We start from the raw sequence: 20,587 nt of genomic DNA on the forward strand, positions 1-20,587 counted from the left end.
AAAGAAATGATCATTATATTTTACTAAAAAATAAACTTATCTCAGCAACACCATTAAAACAAAATGTTCTAGAGTATATAGTGGACATACAGTATATATAATAAAAAAAAGGTTCTTTATTGTGCTAAGACTGAACAAACTGCATCAGTCTCATTCTGAAGGAAAAGGCTTAAAGGGTCAAAGTAGAAATTGTGCAATATAAAAATAATTTGCAAAAATAAAACATTTTTCTCCTAAAATCTCCTATTATATACACAGAATCAAATAAATGACAGTGAGTTGCCAAATAAACATTACATTTTGATTGAAATATTCACATTTTAAAATGTATTTCTTCATATCAATCTTCCCATCTTGTAGAGACAAACAGGAGCATTGTATTATAGTGAGGTAGAGGAAGAATCAGTTAAGTGGATGATCCTGTTTAACAGTGACACCACTGCATAAACACTGTAATAAAATATGGCACAACACTAAGAAGCAATTAGTTTTTATAACAATCCTAATGAGTATTTTTTCTTTATTTGCTCAAGAAGACTATTTGTTTTGGGTTGTTGTTTTTTTCTCTCCTTTCTTTCTCCTTGTCCTCATCTGTTTTTATGTTTCTCTTTAATGAAGCCAATGCTTAAAAAAAATAAATGTGACCTGACAACAGCAGCTTCTCTGTGTAAACACAATTTAGAGGCTCATTAATTTAACAAGAGTCTCACTGGCCTTCTAACATCTTAGATCTCTCTTCAAACACACAATTGAATGGCATATCTTATTTTATTTATGTAATTAAAATGTCGCACAACAGGATGGTAATGCAAGACACACACACAAAAAAGGTAAGTCGGAAATGGAGAGGATAAATATAAGCCTTAAGTGAAACAGTCCTTCAAACGGCTGTCAATCATTTAGGAATATGACTTATAAATAATTGATTTCAAAATGAATACATAGTGCATTTATATTAAGACTAGGTTCAGCTTAATAAGGCACAAAGAAAGTATTTCTAGAGAAAAGCAGAGAGATATTCAAACATCCCTTTCAGATGGCCTCAAGGCCAGGGTGCATCTGCACCATCTTTCAAGTGAAGCCATGGTCCCAGCAGACATTTATATTCTGTCTAATTCTAATTCAATACAAGCCATAAGTCTACAGATGTGAGGTTGTTCTCAAATTCCTGTGTGTCACTGTTAACCATAAGAAATAAAAGCCAGGGCGACCAAACTATCTGTCAAGTTCACATAAAAAACATTGGTTCCTTTAATGCTGTGCTCACAATAACTGTATATTTTACGTCACTATCATAGCAAATAAGGTTGGAAGGAAACCAGAATGTTTAGTATAAAACCACACACTGCTACAGTAGTATTTACCCTGTCACAAACATGTAATAACAAGCACTTTGTTCTTCCATAAAGCTGGCATTTGATAAACCACATCTGGCACAAAGCTTCCTCCTCTGGATGTTTACGCTCTCTGACGCAAATATAAAAATACAGTTATTCCATTTGAAACAAAAAGAAATCCCACGGGAAGAATTAATCAAACGTAGCGGGGCTCAAATGTTTCTAAAGTGGTACTTAATAAAATTTGATCTCCTGTGTGAAGAAAAATGCCTTAACCTGATCTGTAATACTACAGTAAAGCACAGAGGAGATGATCATGTTGTGCATGTCCTACAAAAAGAAGAAGATCTGACACAGCTTACTATAAATATCATTAATCAATGATGAGACACAAAAATGGTCCATAACGAAGTGTAGACTAACCAGTCCGTTCTTGACTGGATGGTCCAAAGTGGTCCTCTTACACTGAGAATTCCTCTTCCTCACACAGGAGAGGTTCCACCTCTGGGACGCTGAGTAGCGCTTTGCTTTTGGCGGACTTGTTTTTTCTGTACATGATGAACTGGGCAGTGACCTGACATGGTTAAGGCTCAAACCACAACATGAACAATATACAGTGTATTTATTTACTGAAAATGAGTGCACTCATTTTGTCAGTAAGGTTAGTCAAGTAGTTCAGTAAAACAGACCTAAATTTATAGACCATGCTCAATATGTACTCATCAATATGTACAATTGTACTCATGTACAAGTGAACATTTTAGGTAAAGCAAACACTGAACTTGCCACTGCATGTCACACAAGTCTGGGTGTGAATGTAGTGAAGACAGCTACATTGGTTCAAGGAATTACAGTGACAAAATAACACTTCAATCTTATCTTATCAATATTTGACTGGATTTGTAAAGGATACAAGGAAGTCAAGTATGAGGACACCCAGGCTACCGATGAGCCAGGCCAGATGTTTGATGATGAACGTCTGTTTGGAGCCTCTCAGTGCAGGTAGGACGACAATGACACTCAGCCCATACGTCCCATTGCCCATCATGGCCAGGGCAAACAAAAGATAAGAGGTCCCCTCTGTGGATTGTCGCTGGAACTACATGAAAAGAGTTTATAGTAGTTTTGTTGTCTTCAGGTGTAAAGACTCACACACACACATCATTTTAACATTTGACAGAGGTGGGCCTGATGCTTGGTGGCTATTGGATGTTAGCATAGCAGTGTCTGCCATGGCTGACTAAGTAGCAAGAGTTACTAACATTGGTAAAAATGATGGTGGTGTGATGTCTGCAACCTTGTCGCAGAGTTTCATTTAAGCCATGTGATATTAGAGATAAAAACAAAAATGTGATTTAATTGGCTGGCAAAGCATATATGGTATATTTGCATAACATGTCTTTCTGCAACGCGACGCAATGGACCCACAATAAAAACAACACTTGCATTGTGGGTCGGTTGCCTCGCTTTGCTTGCTGAATGAGATTTGTTTCAGGTGACATGTGAGTCGGCCATTACAGTATAATATGGTGAACAAAAGCCAGGTTTCTTTTCCACTAAATACAATGAATTTGTGTTCTGTGTATTTGCACTTCATATAGATACACACAACCACACAACAGGATAAAAGCAATAGTTATTTTACTCTTTTTTCGCAATAAAACTACTGCCTAAAAAGACAAGAACTAAAACAAATCAATCCTTAATGTATTACGTATAACACACTGCTGAATGATGATGAGAAAAGATAACACTATTGTTTTTTGTACATTCAGAGTGTCATTAAGCACAAGTAGTAAGCTCCTTAGCAAGAGCTCCTAATTTTTCTATTACTACTGCCGAGATAAGAATCAGAACAGACCTGTGAAACCAAAAACATAATTCATTGGCTGAATAAAAGACTTTTATTATCTGTTGTTGCTACGGAGCACAATCTGTCACTGACCATGAGGACAGCTGAAATATTGCTTGGCAACAAGTAAATGCTCTGTAGATTACTCCATGGCCTGGACTCCAGTAATATCTGATAAGCAAGTTGCCCCTTGGAATGATACAATGAAAGTGTTTCAGGCTTTCTGCTGAAAAACGAACACGTTTGGACATGCAGAAATTTCCCGGGGGCAAATGTGACTTAATGAATTACAGTTGTGTACAGTGTGTGTGTGTGTGTGTGTGTGCGCACCCAGAAGTTTCTTTTGCATCATAAACAGCCAACTGGGACTCTCACTCTCTGGTGATCATCATGAGCATCTGCGCCAGGATGTTTCTTCTGTACAACAGCACTATTGTCTTCTAACATCTGGCTCTCATTTTTGAAACACAAACTGTGTAAACAAACACACAAATCCCACCTCCCTCTTCAAACACACAATGTCCCTATTTGTGACTCACTGACATGTAGTAAGTACAGTTTTCAGCTGACCCCCTGGGATGGGAGCCCAAGGCTGCTGCTGCTGCCTCCTCCTCTCATGTGGGCACAGCTCAAGAAAACCATGAAAAGAGACACCACATTTCAGTTGAGTCAAACAATTTGTCACTTACATTTTTATAGAGCTGGGGGAAACGGGAGCAGAGGTAGAAGACAGACGCCAGGTATCCACACACATAGCCAGTGAATTCAATCGACTTAGAGGTAGATGGATTCTGAGAAAGATGAAAGATGAGGGGGACAGAAAAACATTTAGCAAACGAAAAACAACAACAGGGCAATCCCAATTTCCAGTAAAACATGTCTATTTTAAAATTCTAAACAAATGAAAGTCTAATTTCATATTTACTTAATAAGTAAAACTATACAAACAGATGACATTCATCACACATGATCATCTACCTACCTGACTGTCTAAAGTTATACTATTGTCAATGATGAGCTTGGGTAAAGCCAGGAGGACCAGTGTACCAGCGGCACACCACGTGAAGCACAGCCACTTCAACACAGGGCTCTCTAGGTGACAAAGATGTGGAAGCAAAATTAAAAACTGACAACAAAGAAACACACAGAGGCCAACTGTGACATTGTTTGCTTTGGCTGACATGTATCTGACAGTCCAGACAGAGTGTCTATGCCTGCTGTATTTACACAGTCAGTGTAAAAAAAGAATTAATTGTCTTTTTTTGTGATGTTAAATGGAGTCAACAAAGGCAACCAACATAAAATTCCTCCATCATCTATGAAGCCAGCAGATGATTGTGTACATAAATAAAGCTTGATGTTTTATTGTGCTAGGAAAACAAAAGGTTTATGAAATTGTTCTCAATGCTGCCAGCTTACAGTCACAATACAGTAATCATAACAACATAATTTATGTTTTTACTATTAGTGTAAAATTAGCCCAGCTTATCACGTTTTTATTTTTTTTATATCCTGTGTATAGTTTATGATGCTTTATATACTGTATATGCAGCTAATGGCAAATGCATTCAAGTTTTATAATGACTTAATCTTCACAGTTGACCGTATCTTCACTTTTACATGTACTGCACAGTGTACTCCCTCAGCAGCTGCATTCACGATGAGAGATAATGTCAGGGCTTACTTCGAGTGGAGCTGTTCTTGATCTTATAGTAGAGAAATTGGGAGATGAGGATCAGGTCTGTGAAGATGTAGAACACTACGGTGACTAGCTGAGAAAGGAAAACAGAGGGGAAAAAAAGAGCCATTAATGAAATTTAAAATTTATGTGGTAGCAGTGTAGAGAAATCTGAGTGGCATGAAGAGATTTGAAATGCTCTCAATGACTGAGAGCAGTCATTGAGTCAAGTTTGCCAAATCAATTTTTTTTTTTAAATAAATCGTTCACCTCAAAACAGCACATATCCTGTGCTATGATGTGTTTTATTCAAATCTGGTGTCAGATATAGAAAGCCAACAAAATAAAAATGGAAACTGGTAGTTAAGGAATCATGTCTACGTGGTGGACACCGGTCAGTGACTAATATCACATAAAGGAATGTACCAACACAGTTGTTTGTAGCGCTCGTACACTCAGAGGTTTGTGCAGCTATTCTTGCATTGACTTCAACTCATTTGAACAGCCTAAACAAACCATTATCCATAACCTTAACAAGTTACTACCTAACCCTAACCTTAACCTAACCACAATTCAAATCTTAGCCCTAATGAGGTATGTAAACTATGTTTTAATGTGTGTTTACCTGAATGGGCAGCTGGCTAGTGAGGTAGCACCCTGCAAAGCTGGTCATGTCTCCACTAAAGAGGAATAAAAGAAAGCCAAAAGACATGGCCTGCTCCACTTTGCCATTTCGATAGGCCTCATAGACCTGCCTGAACAGACGAACAGGTAGACAGATACACAGAGTTGGATGTTTTATGTCACAAATGGCAACTGACTACCACTACCTTTACTTACGGAAAAGTGGACAGCAGGAAACAAAACATGGATACGAGTCCTATCACCACGCTGCAGTACTCCCACACGTTGTCCACACACTCCTCCAGTAGGTAAAGGATCCACTGCGTCCCATTCACACACAGCGGCCTGCTCAGCTGTGCAGCAGTGTAGTTGGATGAGGTCATGTCCATTCTAATGCTGGGGAAGCGTGCAGCAGGGGCAGACCTGCCGGCTGGCTCTGTCATTCTGTCCTCTTTGTCCTGCTGCTATCTCCAAACTATGGACAGGTGTGTGTTTATTCTGGCGATGAAAGCAGGCCTGACACACCTAGAGTCCTCACAAAACAGATGTGTGAAGACAAGCCACGTCACTTATTTGTACATGTGGTTAGATATTGGTTTTGGGGATTTAAGACAGAGGCATCTTCTGACAAACTTCTTACAGACAGCTGATACATAACAGATATGGCAACTAAACAAAAATGTTCAACAAATAAGTGAAATAAGTAAAAAGACTGAGAATTAAGTACTCCACCAATTAAAACGTAATACACACGAAGAATCAGTGGATTATTAATAGACACCAGACAAAAATAAAATATCTGATTGCCTGAATGGACAATAGAAGCTAATAACACATTTGTTTCTACAAGGAGTAAATCAAATCAGACGTGAGTTTGGTAATGATTTACTTGTAATGAGAAGTGTTACAATCTCCCCAGTTTGCATGTACATCGTCAGCAAACTCTTGTTTAGCAAACGCTTGCTATTTTATAAATAAATAAATAAATTAATAAATTAAATAATACATAAATAAAAGTTGAACTGACACATGGTCTATGGGATGAGTTTTTTTTTTGTCTAATTAGCATTAGCTAGACACCGTCACTGTTTCGGCACTTGAGAAGATGCTAACAAACAAAGGTGGGTCAAATAAGCTTCTCACCCGACAAAATGGTTTCCTCGTAATTTACTGTAGAAAAGTAGGTCAGTGGAAACGCTCCACTCATATTCACATATAAACCATGATCCTTTATGATAAAGAAGATGATGCTACTAGCTCTTAATGTTATCCGCCCTCAATGGTGCTCGGTCGTCAAGTTATCACGAATGACCTCATCCACATCCACTGGAAACTTTCAAAATAATATTTGTTCTGGGGAATATTTCTTTACCTCCAAAAATACGCGTTATCTAAATGATATAAATGATTTTTTATAGTTTCCGTCCAATAATGATCTCGGCATCTCAACCAATAACCCTTTTGACATCTATTTGATGAAAAACATTGCGCTTTTATTTTGAAGGCAGAAGTGCCTCCACTACCTCTGTTATCAGCTGCTCACATTCTGTACCGCCCAGCTCAGCTCTGGCTGATGTCTGTGGAAATACCGCCACCTACCGACCACGTCTCACCAGACAGACCAATAAATAACTAAGCAAAATAAAAAATAAAAAAATGTTTTAAAAATGTGTACTTTTTTCTTTACTAGTCTTTTATTTTCGATTGATTTCAAGTTCCCCACCCTCTTTTTTACTGCCACCTCTCTTTACGTTTTTATTTTTTTCATATATCTTAAGTTATTATATTTAGGGTTTGCACTCGTATTATTTTTCTGTCAATTTACTGACATAGACCTGTTTTTCTGTCTATGTCTATTTCTTTCTTTCTTTCTTTCTTTCTTTCTTTCTTTCTTTCTGTATTTGTTTATTTAAATTGTAATTGTAATTGTTCTTAAGGTCACCCACACGCACACGTTTGTGCAGCATTCGTAGTGAGGGCACTCATAGACATATAATGCGTTCCCTTACCCTGACCCCAGCCCAACTTTAAAACACGTCTTCACTTAAAAAAAAACTTTTTTCCCCATGTGGAAGGCAAGTCCCCATAACGTGACTGTGTAAACAGATTTAGGTTCTCACGACATGAGGAACATCAGGTATACCACACACACACACACACATGCGCGCGGGCCCCTCTTCCCCTCTATTCACCTGTTGCGCTCTGTGGTCGCGCTCTGGTCGGCCGCACGATGGCGCGCTTTCCCAGTCATGTCCTTCGAGGGTGAACATCAAGCTTGCTGTGTGCGTGTGTGTGTGTGTGTGTGGATGAGAACTTGAAACGGTGGCTGGGTGATTATTCGTGTTGCTATGTGCACCGTTGGACCGATGTTTGCAGCCACCGATCGCAGCGTCCGTCCACCGTGTCGCCCTCGTCCTGCGCGGAGCAGGTAAGCTCAGCGGTCTGACACTGTGTGTCTCTGTGTCTCTGCAGGGAAGAGCTGGGCTTTAGTTGCTGCATGTTATTCTCTCATTAGAGGCACAAACGCGTTGCCACCGTGTGTGAATGTCACCCGCATTCCTTGATGTCGGGAAAGTTGAGGGATGAGGTAGAAACCGTGCATCTAATGCCGCTGAAAGAGGAATGTGCAGGTGTGTTTGTTTTGTGAATGTAAAATATGGGCTTAACTTGTTCATTATTGTAGATGCTGACGGTGTGTTTATATAGGACAAGTGGTAGAGATGCAGATAGATACATGTTGTGAATATGTATGCACTTTGTTATACCATGACTTTACTTATTTACACCTGCTTTAATTTCACGTCACAGTCTCTCTCTCTCTCTGTGTTTCGGTGTAAATACACTGGAATGTGTCCTGAGAGCTTGAAAGGCAAGTTCAGTCGCATTACTCACATTTAGCCTGTGCATTTCTTAGTCTGTTTCATCTCTTAATCTACTGTTGCTCCTCTGAATTTGTGCACAAAGATTGGTGTTGGTGTTGGTGTGGGGGTCTCCTCAAGGTCACACCGACTTATGACACAGACAAGGAAACTATGTAGACTCAGAAGGATAATACATTGTTTTCTTTCCTCCACATTCATTCAAGCGAAAATGGGTGTTTTAAATAATTTTTTACTTTGCTAAAAGAATCATGTTCTGTGTGGAAAGCTGCTTTAAGGTCCAGTGTGTACCAGTTAGGAGAGATTATTGGCAGAAGTTGAATATACTACCCATAAGTATATGTTGGCACAAGTGTATTACCAGTTTCCATAGCCTTAAAATAAACTAACATATACTTTGGAGCAAGGGTCTTGCTTTTATTGAGTTGTGCTGTTGTCTGTTCTTTGTTGGCACACTGGTACTGCGTCATGCTATGGGCACAAACATACTGTTCTCAGTTGAAATGCAAGCCTGACTGAGGACCTTTACCGTTCCAAACCGTTCCATACTGTACCAAACCAAACTATACCATGATGGAAACACTGCTTAATTCTTACACAATTGACCTTTAATCACAGGGCAGGTGACATATGTATTGGACATACACGTGTTGTGTAGTGTGGTTGACCTCACTTTATTTCACTGCATTCTGTTAAGATCAAATTGTTTGTCAGATAGAGCACATTTTCATGTATTTTGCACTAGTTTGTCATTCGTTATTCACAGTTGCCATGTAATTTTATTTCCTAAAAAGGAGTGTATATTTCATACAATAGGTTACATCAAACAATCTGGCCATTTTCCTCTGACCTCTGGCATCAACAAGGCATTTTCACCCAAACAACTGCCAGTCACTGGATACAGGATGATTTCTTTTTCTGACCATTCTCTTTCTGAAATACCAGCCTGTGTGGCACCAACAATCTTGACCATGTCTTCATGCCTAAATGGATCAGGTATTTGCCATGTGATTGATTGATTAGATGTACCTAAAAAGTGTTCCGTTTAGGGGATGTTCATCTTCCATGTTGGGTATATTTTTGACACACGACACAGAAAACTTAGGTGTTCATACCTAAACTTAGAAACCTATTTAACATGGATTTAGGATATGTGACAGATGCTCAGGTTTGTGTGCTGAATGTGATCCTTTTAGTCTGTGCATTGAAACCAGAACATGCTTCTCTTTCAGTTCTCAACTCAAGACTCTGGGTTTGGACTGCAGAAGGCAGCGGGGAGTAATGAATAATGTATAGTTTAGGGAATGTGCATAAATGTTATTTGGCTGAGTGTGGTGGTCGTGCACTAACTAGCACAGGCTCTCTTCCTCACAGCAGTCACGAGTCAGTTGTAGCAGAGCCAAACATGGGGGCAAAGTGAAAGCCCTCTCCGCACTTCAGGCTGGATTCAGTGATATTTGACACAGTTATGTCCTCTAAGAGGCCCACACATTTACAAACGTGCACGCAGGTTTGCACAGCTTTTCTTCTGAGGACACCACAGCCATTTCCATTCATTTGGACGATCCAATTCCCTAGCCTTAACCACAACCAGTTAATGCCTCACCATAACATTAACCTACCCATAATTTCAAATCTTAGTCCTTAACTTGACCAGTTTTTGGTCTCCATGAGGACTGCTGGCCCTGGCAAGGTTAAAACATGTCCTAAAGAGGTAACAATACAAGTATATATGTATAGAATGAGATTATTATAGAATAAGCTCACAGCAAGACCATTCCCCATTCTGCCTTCCTTTCAGTTAAGTCAGTGTTTTACAGCGGCCGCTCTCCACAGCTCCCATCATACTGATATTCCCAGCTGGTGCTTCACAACTGCATGAATGCAGGACATAAATAATGGAGAACGCACACGTACACATGAAAGACCAAAACCATATCACTGTTCCCACAATTTGTATTTAGGATTTCTGTTATTCTCATTCTTCTTTTATATTCAAGTTATACTTGGTCCTCAAACACCTTCCTTTCACATACTGAGCAGGGAAAAAATGTTACACTGGTGGTAATTCTGTGTAACCAGGCCAATCAGTTATGTAACTGATGCAATGAATTTCATGAATAAGTAAAACAAATAAGTTACACAGAAGAGTGAGTAAGTCCACACTGCCATAAAGTAATCTGTTAAGAGTTCCTGGAACAAAAGAGATAGATAGAAAAACAGTAACACATTATTGTATTCCAAAAGTCTAAGACCACTTTGGGACAGTACTTTAAGGGGAATGGGTGCAGTGAGATCTAGGTCCAGTAAGTACATACTAAACTTTAATAGTTTGTATTTCATACGTTATTGAACACTGTGAAAAGTAAGATATTTGACTTATTTATATGTCTTACTTGGCTTTGGCAGTTTACAGATTTTTCACCATGGTTCAATACGTTGATTTAAACTTTCCATTGATTCCTGGATGGATTGCCATGAAACCTTTTTTCCAAGTCTCCACAAGATGAGGTTTCTTTACTTTGGTGATCTCTGATCTTTCCTGGTCAGACATACACTGTCATTTTGTAAGGATATTGTCTAACCAGCAACCAGCCCCGTTGCATCATCTATTCTTTTTAAATGAACTTTTTTAAGTTTTTAAAAAGCAGAGTTAAGGCTGTCTCCCGTCCAAACTCCCCGCAGTCCCCCAAATTCAAATCCACTCTGTAATTATGTGCATAAATAAAGTAGAAAACAAGATAGTAAGTAATAGATTAGAGCATGTCTGTGTAAATTTGGAACACAGTGAAGTGTCTCTCAGCTTTTCTGAGAAACCAGGGGAAAGACACTTTTTGTCTTTTGCTGTAATTCCTTTCTGTGTGTCCCTTTCTCCTTGTTCCTTTTGTGTCTGTGTGTGTGTGTGTGTGTGGATGTGTCTTGCAGGCCAAGCAGGTGCACATTACACTGCAGGACAGGGCCGAATGAGCATAGAGAGCAAGAGAGAGAGAGACGTGGGAGGGAGGGGTGGTCTGTCTTATAGGTCACACAAAAGAGCCAGTGTTCTCTCTCTCTCTCACCCTCTCTGAGCACTGAATGACAGCATAAGTGGCACTGGTGTAGGAGAGTCTTTTTTTGACTTTTAACCTAATTTGCCACTGTCATTAATTTGTCTGAGTAGAGAAAGTGAACTTCAAATTAAAATTAAAAAACAGATCAGGCATCATAACATACACAGTAACACTCACACATCCGAGTATGATAGAGGGAGGGAGAGAGAGAGGCCCTTCCGTCACATTGTCCTCACACAGCCCCTCACCCTCACACCGGCCCCCCCAGCATGCTGCACCCCCTGCGACCCTCTCGCTCAGTGTCCCACTCACAGTTCTCCTGCAACATGTGGGTGCTGCTGTGGCTAAAGCTTAGTGGATTTCACTGAGGAAGAGTTTTATGTGGACACCCAACACAACAAAAGATAAAACTACAACTCAGATTATGTTGTTCATTTTGATGCATTTGCATCAGTGTGTGCAAATACAGGTAAAAGATTAATTGTGTGTGTGTGTGTGTGTGCATGCGTGCGTGCGTGCGTGTGCATGTGTGTGTGTTTTTAAAGGCTGCATTCCTGAGCCTGCTGAGCCGTAACCGGGTGATTAATAGTAACTAGCTGATTGTTTAAGAACTGAAATTCCTCAGGTCTATTTTTTGTCTGCCTTTACACGTGTGCACACTTACTCACACACCGACTGGCGTTGGATCACTTAAGAGGGCAGGAAAGGCTTCAATAAATCAACAACAGTGTGAACTTGTGTGTGTAAATTAGGGCAGGGTAAATAAAACATTAACAGTTACTGCAATAGAAGGTCAATATGGATATAATACACTTTGAGGTATAACACATTAAACAGAAAGGAATAGTTTACCTCAGGTGTCTGAACAGTGTCTCTGTTTGTCAAAGGTTAGTTGTCTTCTGCCCTTTAAAGAAGATTAAAACTACTTTGAATTAGAACTAAAAATCAACCTTCACTTACCAGACGTTCATCAGAGACAGAGTTGACACCTGTTTCTGTTTTTGGCCAAAATACCCAGCCGTACCTGTGTGTGAGTGTATGTGAGGCTGTCAGGTAGAATAATGGAAGCTCAGTGTTTCAGTTGTCTGCAAGTTTCACAGGGAATTCAGGACACTGAAACATTATCCACTTCTGGCGTTCTCTGTCTCTCTCTCTCCGACACTCTGTCTGCTCTTCTCATGCTTTCTCTTTTTCCTCCTACTTTCTCTGTTGTATTGTCAAACTCTTATTCTAACTCCTTTGTCTGCATGTGTTCCTTTCTTTATGCCCCTGCACTGACAACAGTGATGGCTTTAGGTATGTCAGTTTTTGGTGGTTAAAAGTCAAGGTCACTGTGACTACATATAGTAGCTTTTGGTGATTGTTGCTGCTGTTGATGCAATCATTCTGCCTCTGTTGGGTCTTTCTGAAGAGAGACATTATTTGTATGCTGCTCCCTTTATCTTAAAATGGGCTCTGTCATGACTGAGGGAGCGTTTTATGTGTAAACAGTGGCAGTTGATGTGATACTGGAGTTTTGTACAGATGTAAATAGTTGTTTTTTTTCCCCAAAGCCATGCTGTGAGGAATGTAATGTATATTTTGTACATCACACACTTCTACAAAATCATTTTTATGTAAGAAAACACAAAAATGCTGTGGATATCCAGGGCATACACCCTTAAAAAATAGGATAGGATAGCCTATAACGACCATGGACAGAAAGAGCTTTGATTTTTGCTTTTGTCTACACAACAAGGGTAGCAGCACAGTGTGTGTTTCAGATTCAGAAAACCTTATTGGTCCCAGAAGGGCAATGTGTGTGTGCGAGAGACAAAATCTCTTTGCTCTTTGTTTATAGTTGTTTTGTTGATTTGTTTCCCAATGGCCTGGCTTGGACCTATGTGAATTCCTGATGTGGTATCCCGGCAATGGGCGGGTTTCCATGGCCATCACCTGCTCGGCAACAGAGATAACGGTCTGCGTTGTGCTCTGCTTTGCGCTTTCCTGTGGTCGAGCTTGGACGTCCTCCAGAGAAACGGCGAAAAGATGATGTCTGATTGTGGAGGGAAGCAGCTGCACAAAGCAGGCAGTGACACAAAGTCACCATGATCACAGAGAGAGAGCAGACTGGCTGAGTATAGTTGCTTTTAACTAACCTACTTGAATTCTTACACAGGAGACACAGGAGACAGGTGCACATCACACAAGTATGTGGGTGACTTAATGGAGACCAATACCTGGTCCTAATGAAGCAGAACTGGGTCAGTTTAGTGACCCAATTTTAATGACCTCAGACTGGATTAGCAGTCTTAAAGGGGAATTTATTATGAAAAGTCAAACTGAAGTCTGTTCGAGAACCTGAGCAGAGGCAGACTATAAAATTAAAGACTTCTCAAAATATCAACACAGCAAAAAAAATAAAAAATACAAGAGAGCTGGCCAACACTGTTACCACGCTGTGGAAACTGACGGGGTGGCAGCGGGAGAGAAGAGCCGGGCACTTATACTACAGGTGATGAGGATTGATTGAAGACAGCTGCTAAGTGGGAAGACAGTTGGCCACGCCCACACCACGGGAGGGGGAAAAGAGGAGAACAGGGAACATCCTCATGTTAATGTTTTAATGGTTAAGTGAGGTTGACAGCATCAGGTAATGGTTAACACTATACATAAGAAACCCAACACCTCTAAATCGATTTTAAACACACCATATCCTCATGTAACATGTATGTATATGTTTATTAAATAATTACTTTTTTTCTATTACTCATAAATACCCGTATGAAATACTGTAAAGAAGTAGAATAGTAGAAGAAGTAGAAGAAAAAAATATAAACACACTATGCACACTTGCATACATACTACAATGATATTAAAAACTTTTATTTTGCCATACTGGGTCCAAATTTAGAAGGTGGACAGTGAACACTGCCAGTATTATTTTCAGCTAATTGCACGACTTACAAAAAAAACCTCCTTGGTAACTGGAAACCCACATTTAGTAAATACAGTGCAAGCATATTTGTGCATGTGTATTATCTAATTGCAGACATGTCACACATTACCCATGTAATTCACAACATGACTTATTAACTTACACATTCTGCACCCGTAGAAAACTAAAGGAGAGAAAAAGTTTTGAAAGGGGAGATCAGAACCTGTCTGCACATGATATACGGGGTTACACAGAGAGTTAGCTCAGCTTTGATTGTTTGTAACAGAATCTCATCATTTTTAACACGTTCCTATAGAGGTCGACTTGGACTGGCAGTTGTTTCCCTTGTTGTTTCCCTTGTTCCAATATTAATGCTAACCTCAGGAAGCTTTAGAATTAATAGACAGAGGTGAGTGTGCTATCACTCTGACATGTTGAGGCCTAAAAACACTTGTTAATTGTTAAATCTATTTTAGAATAGTCAATTAATCTGATCTCTTTCTCTCTCCCTCTCTCGCTCTCTCTCTCTAGGACCCTGCTGTAGAGCACCTTCTACAGAATATGCCTTGTCTCCATGGTAACAGGGCAGACCCAGAAACACATTGGGTCAAAATGGTCCCACTCTCCTCCAATCTACCTGCTGCTGGATTTAACTGAAGAGAAATAAATAATATAAATGATCCCCATGGTGCTGTTCATACATTGTTTTCTCCTTATATTATACAATAGGAGTGTACCTTTCAAAACTTGATGTCATTTTTAATACAAGGCGTTACTTCCAACTTTTTTTTGGAAGGGACGTTTCACAAAATAAATCCAAGATATGAGGAGCATCTTCAACATTTTCCTGGATTATTACTGTGTGTTGGGGATTTATTAATTTCCAGTTAAGCAACAGGAATCACAAAGGTCTGTTCTAAACCAGGACTAGGATGCACCAGCTCTTCAGTCAGGTGCTGGGCCAGAGGGACCTGTCCAGAGCGGGCGACCTTTTCTCTTTGGACGACACAGAGATCGAAGACTGTCTGTCACAAGCCCTCGACCAGATTAAGGCCATCTCCTGCTCACCGGTGAGCAAACGTCACTTTCATCCATGAGTCATAACAATCGTGTCCATAATAATAATTCTGCATGTCCTTAATTTTGCATTCTGATACTGTCTTGCCGGCTGACAGGACTACTTGACCAATGACAATGACCAGGCAGTGGTGGAGATTTGCATCACGCGCATCACCACGGCGATCAGGGAGACGAGCTCCATCGAGCGACACAGTGTGGCACTGGTGGGGCTGTGGGAGTCGTGTCTGGAACATAACCTCACCCCACAAGGTGAAAACACGGAGGACACGCCGCATGCCAAGATAGCCTCTGACATCACCAGCTGTATCCTGCAGGTACGCAGGCGCACACACACACACACACAGTTTGTGTATTCACTGAAAGAGATTTAAATACGTCTTCACTGGACCATATCCCTCACATACAGCACATATGATGACCGACATATTGGCTGTGTAGCCTACATTTGAATAACGCATGACTGTAATTCTGCTTTGTTGCATCAAACACATAATGTATATGAATATTTCACATTTTCACACAAATACTGTCAGTATACCTTTTCTTTCTTGGATTCATAACTTATTCTCTGTGGTGTTTTATTTTATAATGGTGACGTTACAAGAGTTTTACAGCTATAACATGCATGGTGACCAGTTTGACGTGTATTCTACACTTTATGTAATCACTGTTTTCGGGCTTCAAAAGACAAATCTGAACAGTCTCCTTTCCCTTTAGATGTCTTTGTGTCTCTCTGTCTCTTTATTTCTTTATCTTATGTTGGAAGAGACTTGTGCTTAATACAATTGTAATGACACACACACACTGTGGGGAGAATAACTGTCTGACAGCAGCTCTTAGCTCTACTGTCCTACCTTCGACAATTATCAGAGGAGCTCTCTCCTCTCTCTCTCTCTCTCTCTTGTCTGTTGCTTCCATTCAGCCTATTTTTACCTTACGTCCCACCTGTTCTTTCTTATCTTTTCTGATCTCTTGTGTCTCTTCATGTCATTTTGAAGCGACAGACGCCCCAAACGCACTTCATATCTTTCCACTCAAACTCCCACAGAGAGCAGGAGAGAAGTCAGCAACAGACTGAGATGCAGCTCTAAGACACAAACACATTTCTGTCCTATGATGAGATGACTCCCTCGTCTGTGACTTTCACTTGTAAGATAGGACAGAAAGCTCAATCTGCTGTGCAGGGCAAATATGACAAGCCTCCACCTCGTCCCAGTTAATACAGTGTGTAGTCATGTAACATAAGGGGAACAATACGTTCTCACTGATACTTTGTACCAGTGTGTCACAATTACACTATTATTAAATAATACTGATGAATTATCTTGACTGTTGGGGGCGATCACTTTTATATAAATATGCTGCCTGCACTGCCGCCGTGTGGCAGAATAGACTCATTTACAAATGAGTCTTATTCAGATTAGGAGGAGTGACAGAAAGTAGATACATGAATATCATGAGAGAAGGAGAGAGAGAGAGAGAGAGAGAGAGAGATCAGTGGTAAACAGGTGAAAAGCAAATTTTTCTAAGCTTCTTTATGTTATTACTGTAAAGTTGCTTAAATGCAAAAATATCTTTTTTTGAAGCAGTGAAACACACTTCGTGCTCATTTCTCCAGTTGGGGGTGCTAGAGCATTTCAAACCCCTTCCCTCCTGCTTCATGACAGTGTCAGCATCACTCATTTACTGCATTTACATCACAAAGTAAACCTAACCAACGTAAACCTTAACGCTTTAATCTTACTGCTACTCACTGTATCGCGACAAACTTCCTTTACATATTTTGTTTAACAAACCCAGGGAAAGAAAGGATAGGATTTCTGCTTCTGCCAGTACCATTCTGTTTCTGAGTATCCTGTTGTGCAATTTAGTCAGTAACTCTATTTTGCTCACTTTGCAAAAATAACCCATGCCAGTAAACATGTGTTCCAACAATTTCCCTCTGGTAATAATGTGGACCAATACTGGAAATGCAGCATGAGGGTCTTAAGAACCATAAAATTCCAGTTTTCAGTCAGTCTTGAATTTCTTTACTCCCTCCCCAACCATCTTCATGTATCTCTGCTTGTGTCCCCCAGAACTACAGCTGTCCTTCAGTCATGATACTGGCCGTCCCGGTAGCAGTGCGGTTCCTGCAGAGAGGCAACAGGGAGCTGAGCAGGAACATGTCGAGTTATCTCTCCCTGGCTGCCATCGCCAAGGCTGATCTGTTGGCCGAGCACACAGAGGCCATAACACTCAGTGTGCTGGGAGGTAGGGCACGCTCCTGCAAACGCACTATAAGTCACACTGTATGACAATGAATAGAAAGTGATGGAATAGTGTCATACGTGTGCAGAAAAATGTACATAAAAGGTGGTGATGTTTGTAATACAACAGATCTTTGTTATACGGAAATAAGACACTGTGCGTGTTGAAGTGCTACTAGCTGTGTTACCAGGTCCAATAGACCATAAAACATAAACAGAGTCTGTGGTTCACAAATGAAAATGTATTTCATAAATATACTGCCTGCACCATTGTTATGGGCTCAGTACGGCTCGACTCTACTCTGCTTGGTTTGGTATCAGGCACGTAGTTTTACGTTACTATAGTACCTTCTCAACGTGGTTGTCATAGCACCGCTGAATCAGTTCATAGAAAAGATTAGTTCTGTACTTCCAGAGTGCAGTCCAGAGTGCCAAATGTTGGAGATTAACACGTGTTTTCAGAATTTTTAAGTCTTTTTAACTGATCTACAGTTCGGCATTGTTCGGATTGATTCTTGTGTTGGATGTCACACTCATTCACATTGGAGCCTCGCCAGAGCAGGTACCAAAAAAGCACCAGGTACCAGGAACTCTCCCTAATGGAAAAGCAGAGTAGTGTCCTTAAACTTTGTCCCACCAAACCTCAATACTTGTTGGTGCTGTTCGGGCACACACATAAATGATGTTGTTTCCGTGATGTGCAAAGTTAACTTTAACTAAAGGCTTTTGCATAAATGTGGTTTAAGTGTTCAACAGTTTTCTTGACAAGTTTCAGCCTCTCATACTTAGTGAATCTCCTCTCTCTGTTCTGTTTCTGCTTCCTCAGACAGAAACAGATCTTCCTCCCCAGACAGGGAAATGTATGCTTGTGTTTGTGTATGGTTCTGGTCGAGCGTATACAGAAAAGGAGCTGCAGGAAGAGCCGTGCAGAGAAGCTCCTCTTAGGATTCATGGCTGTCATTTGTATTTATTCAGTTGTTGATGGCTGACATGTGGGTTTGGCTTGTGCCACCCTTGTATGCTTTTACTGTTACCAGACCTGCAACAATGGGATCATCTGTTTCACAGAACTGGAGAAAGGAATTACAGATGGAGTCATTAGTTTTAGGAGGAAACCACATCTTTATCCTATCATAAGCTATAGTGAATTCAGAGTAATGACTACCAGCCCCATGAGGACGATAATGACGGTAAATAACAGCTATTACTAATCGACTGCTCCATGATGGTAATTCATACTGTATATAAATGGTACTTATTACGGGAAGAAAAGGCTGTGTTGTCGTGTGCAGGTAAACATGTCTTTGCGTGTGTGCTGCATAATCATTTTTCTTAAGCTGACACTAATTTCTCTACTTTATGATCTGAATATAGAATGTCGGCTTAGTCTTGTCACTGGTGTGCTTTCGTTTGACAGATTATGTTTGGTTATACCCACTGACGCTGTCAACAAATGTGTGCATTTATAGTCCTCTCCTCCTCCCCATCCATCTTTTATTCTGCTTCATACAGCGTCTGTTTGAATTGGAAGACACTTAGCACCTTCAGTTCATGAAACAATGGGTGAAAACAGAGATACCATGTGGTTACAGCCACTGGGAAAGAGCATTAAAATGCCGTTGCTCAGACTGCTGGCAAATAGAGACAGAAGCACCACAATCTTTCTTCAGGAAGTCATAACATCAAATCAGTTAACATTATTTTTTATGTGAATTTTGGTTTTTCTTCTTGAAAACATTATTCTAAGTTTTCTACTGAAAGAAAGAGAAATATAATTGCGTCTTGTTAGGCCACAAAGATACTCGTTCTGCTTTTTTTCTGCCAGTTGGCATGGAAGGCATTACCTCAAACTGAAAGGTGCCTTAGAAACAAAACCCGTCTTTGTCCTTGTTGAACTTATTTCTTAATATTTTTTTACTTTTTCATCCAAATGGCACTATAAAGTTTATATCTGGCAAATGTCATCATCGTTTGTTGGTTCAGTATTTCCAAGGTAAAAAATATTTTGATTATATGTGCACTCAAATTTATGCCAAAGTCAAATTTAGTTCATTTTATAGACTGAAGAAGCAGAGACAGAGAATCCACAATCGGTGTATCGGTGTCTCATTTAATTTGAATGTTTACAGTTGTAGTGCATTCCTGACTCTCAATCATGTTTGTTTCCTAAACATTTACAGCATGTCCTACAGATTTACTCCTCTCATAAAATCACTCTCCAAGACAATAGTTGAAAGAACACAGCATACAGTAACGTTGCCTTGTTTGTGAGCTCTGAGGAAATCATAAAGCATTCGGGTGAACTGTGATCCAGCTTGGGGCAATTGAGTTAAAGTGATGGTGGGGCTTGTATTTAACCAGGACTATGTCTCAAAAATGCACCCATACTGAGAGTGGAAAGAAGATGAAAGTTATTCCAGCAATTCTTGCTGGAGGTCTTTATCATAGCAGGATCAGATTCATGTTTTCTTGGCCAGTTTTTTTTAATGCAGCCCTGCTAGTTTTCAGTGTTTATTCCCCACTGGACATTGCTGATCTACTGTGCTCTGAATGTTTCAACCACTAGTTCCTATTTCAACAACCACTCTCCATTCCTCTGAAACTTCAAAAATAAACACAAAACCTCAAAGACACACACACACACACACATTAGGGGTGGGAATCACGGGATACCTCACGATACAATATGACGATTCTGTGATAATCAATAAATTGCAAGACAATCATATAGTGATACATCACGATATCTGAATAAAAATAAAAATAACACCTCTTATTTAGATATCAAGGTGATTAATAAAAGTGTTTGAATATTTTGGGCATCACATCCAATGTCTACGTCAAGTGTGATAATGAAAACCAACCCAAACCGGACAATTCTTGTCCTCTCCATCTTTGGATCCACGTATTTACTGTATGCC

The 20,587-nt window shown here is 40.0% G+C and overlaps 2 protein-coding genes across 4 annotated transcripts in view; one reads left to right on the forward strand and one right to left on the reverse strand.

Moving 5' to 3' along the window:
* Positions 1–749: 749 nt before the first annotated feature.
* LOC122772940 (lysosomal amino acid transporter 1 homolog) lies at positions 750–6,783 on the reverse strand. Its single transcript, XM_044031252.1, has 8 exons — positions 6,635–6,783; positions 5,708–6,016; positions 5,493–5,622; positions 4,874–4,961; positions 4,172–4,281; positions 3,879–3,980; positions 2,251–2,436; positions 750–1,911 (listed from the first exon to the last, which is right to left on the reverse strand). Exons 2-8 carry the CDS (start codon positions 5,932–5,934, stop codon positions 1,798–1,800), a joined length of 957 nt encoding a protein of 318 aa, XP_043887187.1. The 5' UTR covers positions 5,935–6,016; positions 6,635–6,783; the 3' UTR covers positions 750–1,797.
* A 1,027-nt stretch (positions 6,784–7,810) lies between these two features.
* The window catches only part of veph1 (ventricular zone expressed PH domain-containing 1), a 69,330-nt gene continuing 56,553 nt past the window's right edge, over positions 7,811–20,587 (forward strand). The window contains exons 1-4 of one of the 3 annotated variants that reach the window (XM_044031960.1): positions 7,811–7,919; positions 14,869–15,407; positions 15,513–15,731; positions 17,496–17,670. In XM_044031960.1, the coding sequence (XP_043887895.1) occupies positions 15,270–15,407; positions 15,513–15,731; positions 17,496–17,670 (532 nt within the window). In that variant the 5' untranslated portion in view covers positions 7,811–7,919; positions 14,869–15,269. Of the gene's footprint in view, positions 7,920–10,635; positions 10,677–13,319; positions 13,538–14,868; positions 15,408–15,512; positions 15,732–17,495; positions 17,671–20,587 lie in introns of those variants that run through there. The other 2 variants (XM_044031961.1, XM_044031963.1) reach the window with 2 other exon arrangements.

Source organism: Solea senegalensis, linkage group LG8 (assembly GCF_019176455.1).
Source record: "Solea senegalensis isolate Sse05_10M linkage group LG8, IFAPA_SoseM_1, whole genome shotgun sequence".
In the NCBI taxonomy this organism is placed as follows: domain Eukaryota; kingdom Metazoa; phylum Chordata; class Actinopteri; order Pleuronectiformes; family Soleidae; genus Solea; species Solea senegalensis.

Bases quoted from the DNA above. Each gene is read 5' to 3' on its own strand.
- LOC122772940 (XM_044031252.1), bottom strand. From the start codon at position 5,934: ATGACAGAGCCAGCCGGCAGGTCTGCCCCTGCTGCACGCTTCCCCAGC. The intron at 5,623-5,707 runs GTAAGTAAAGGT...TCGTCTGTTCAG, and splicing joins TTCCTGCTGTCCACTTTTCC to GCAGGTCTATGAGGCCTATC. The intron at 2,437-3,878 runs GTAAGTGACAAA...CTTTTCATGTAG, and splicing joins TCCCCCAGCTCTATAAAAAT to TTCCAGCGACAATCCACAGA.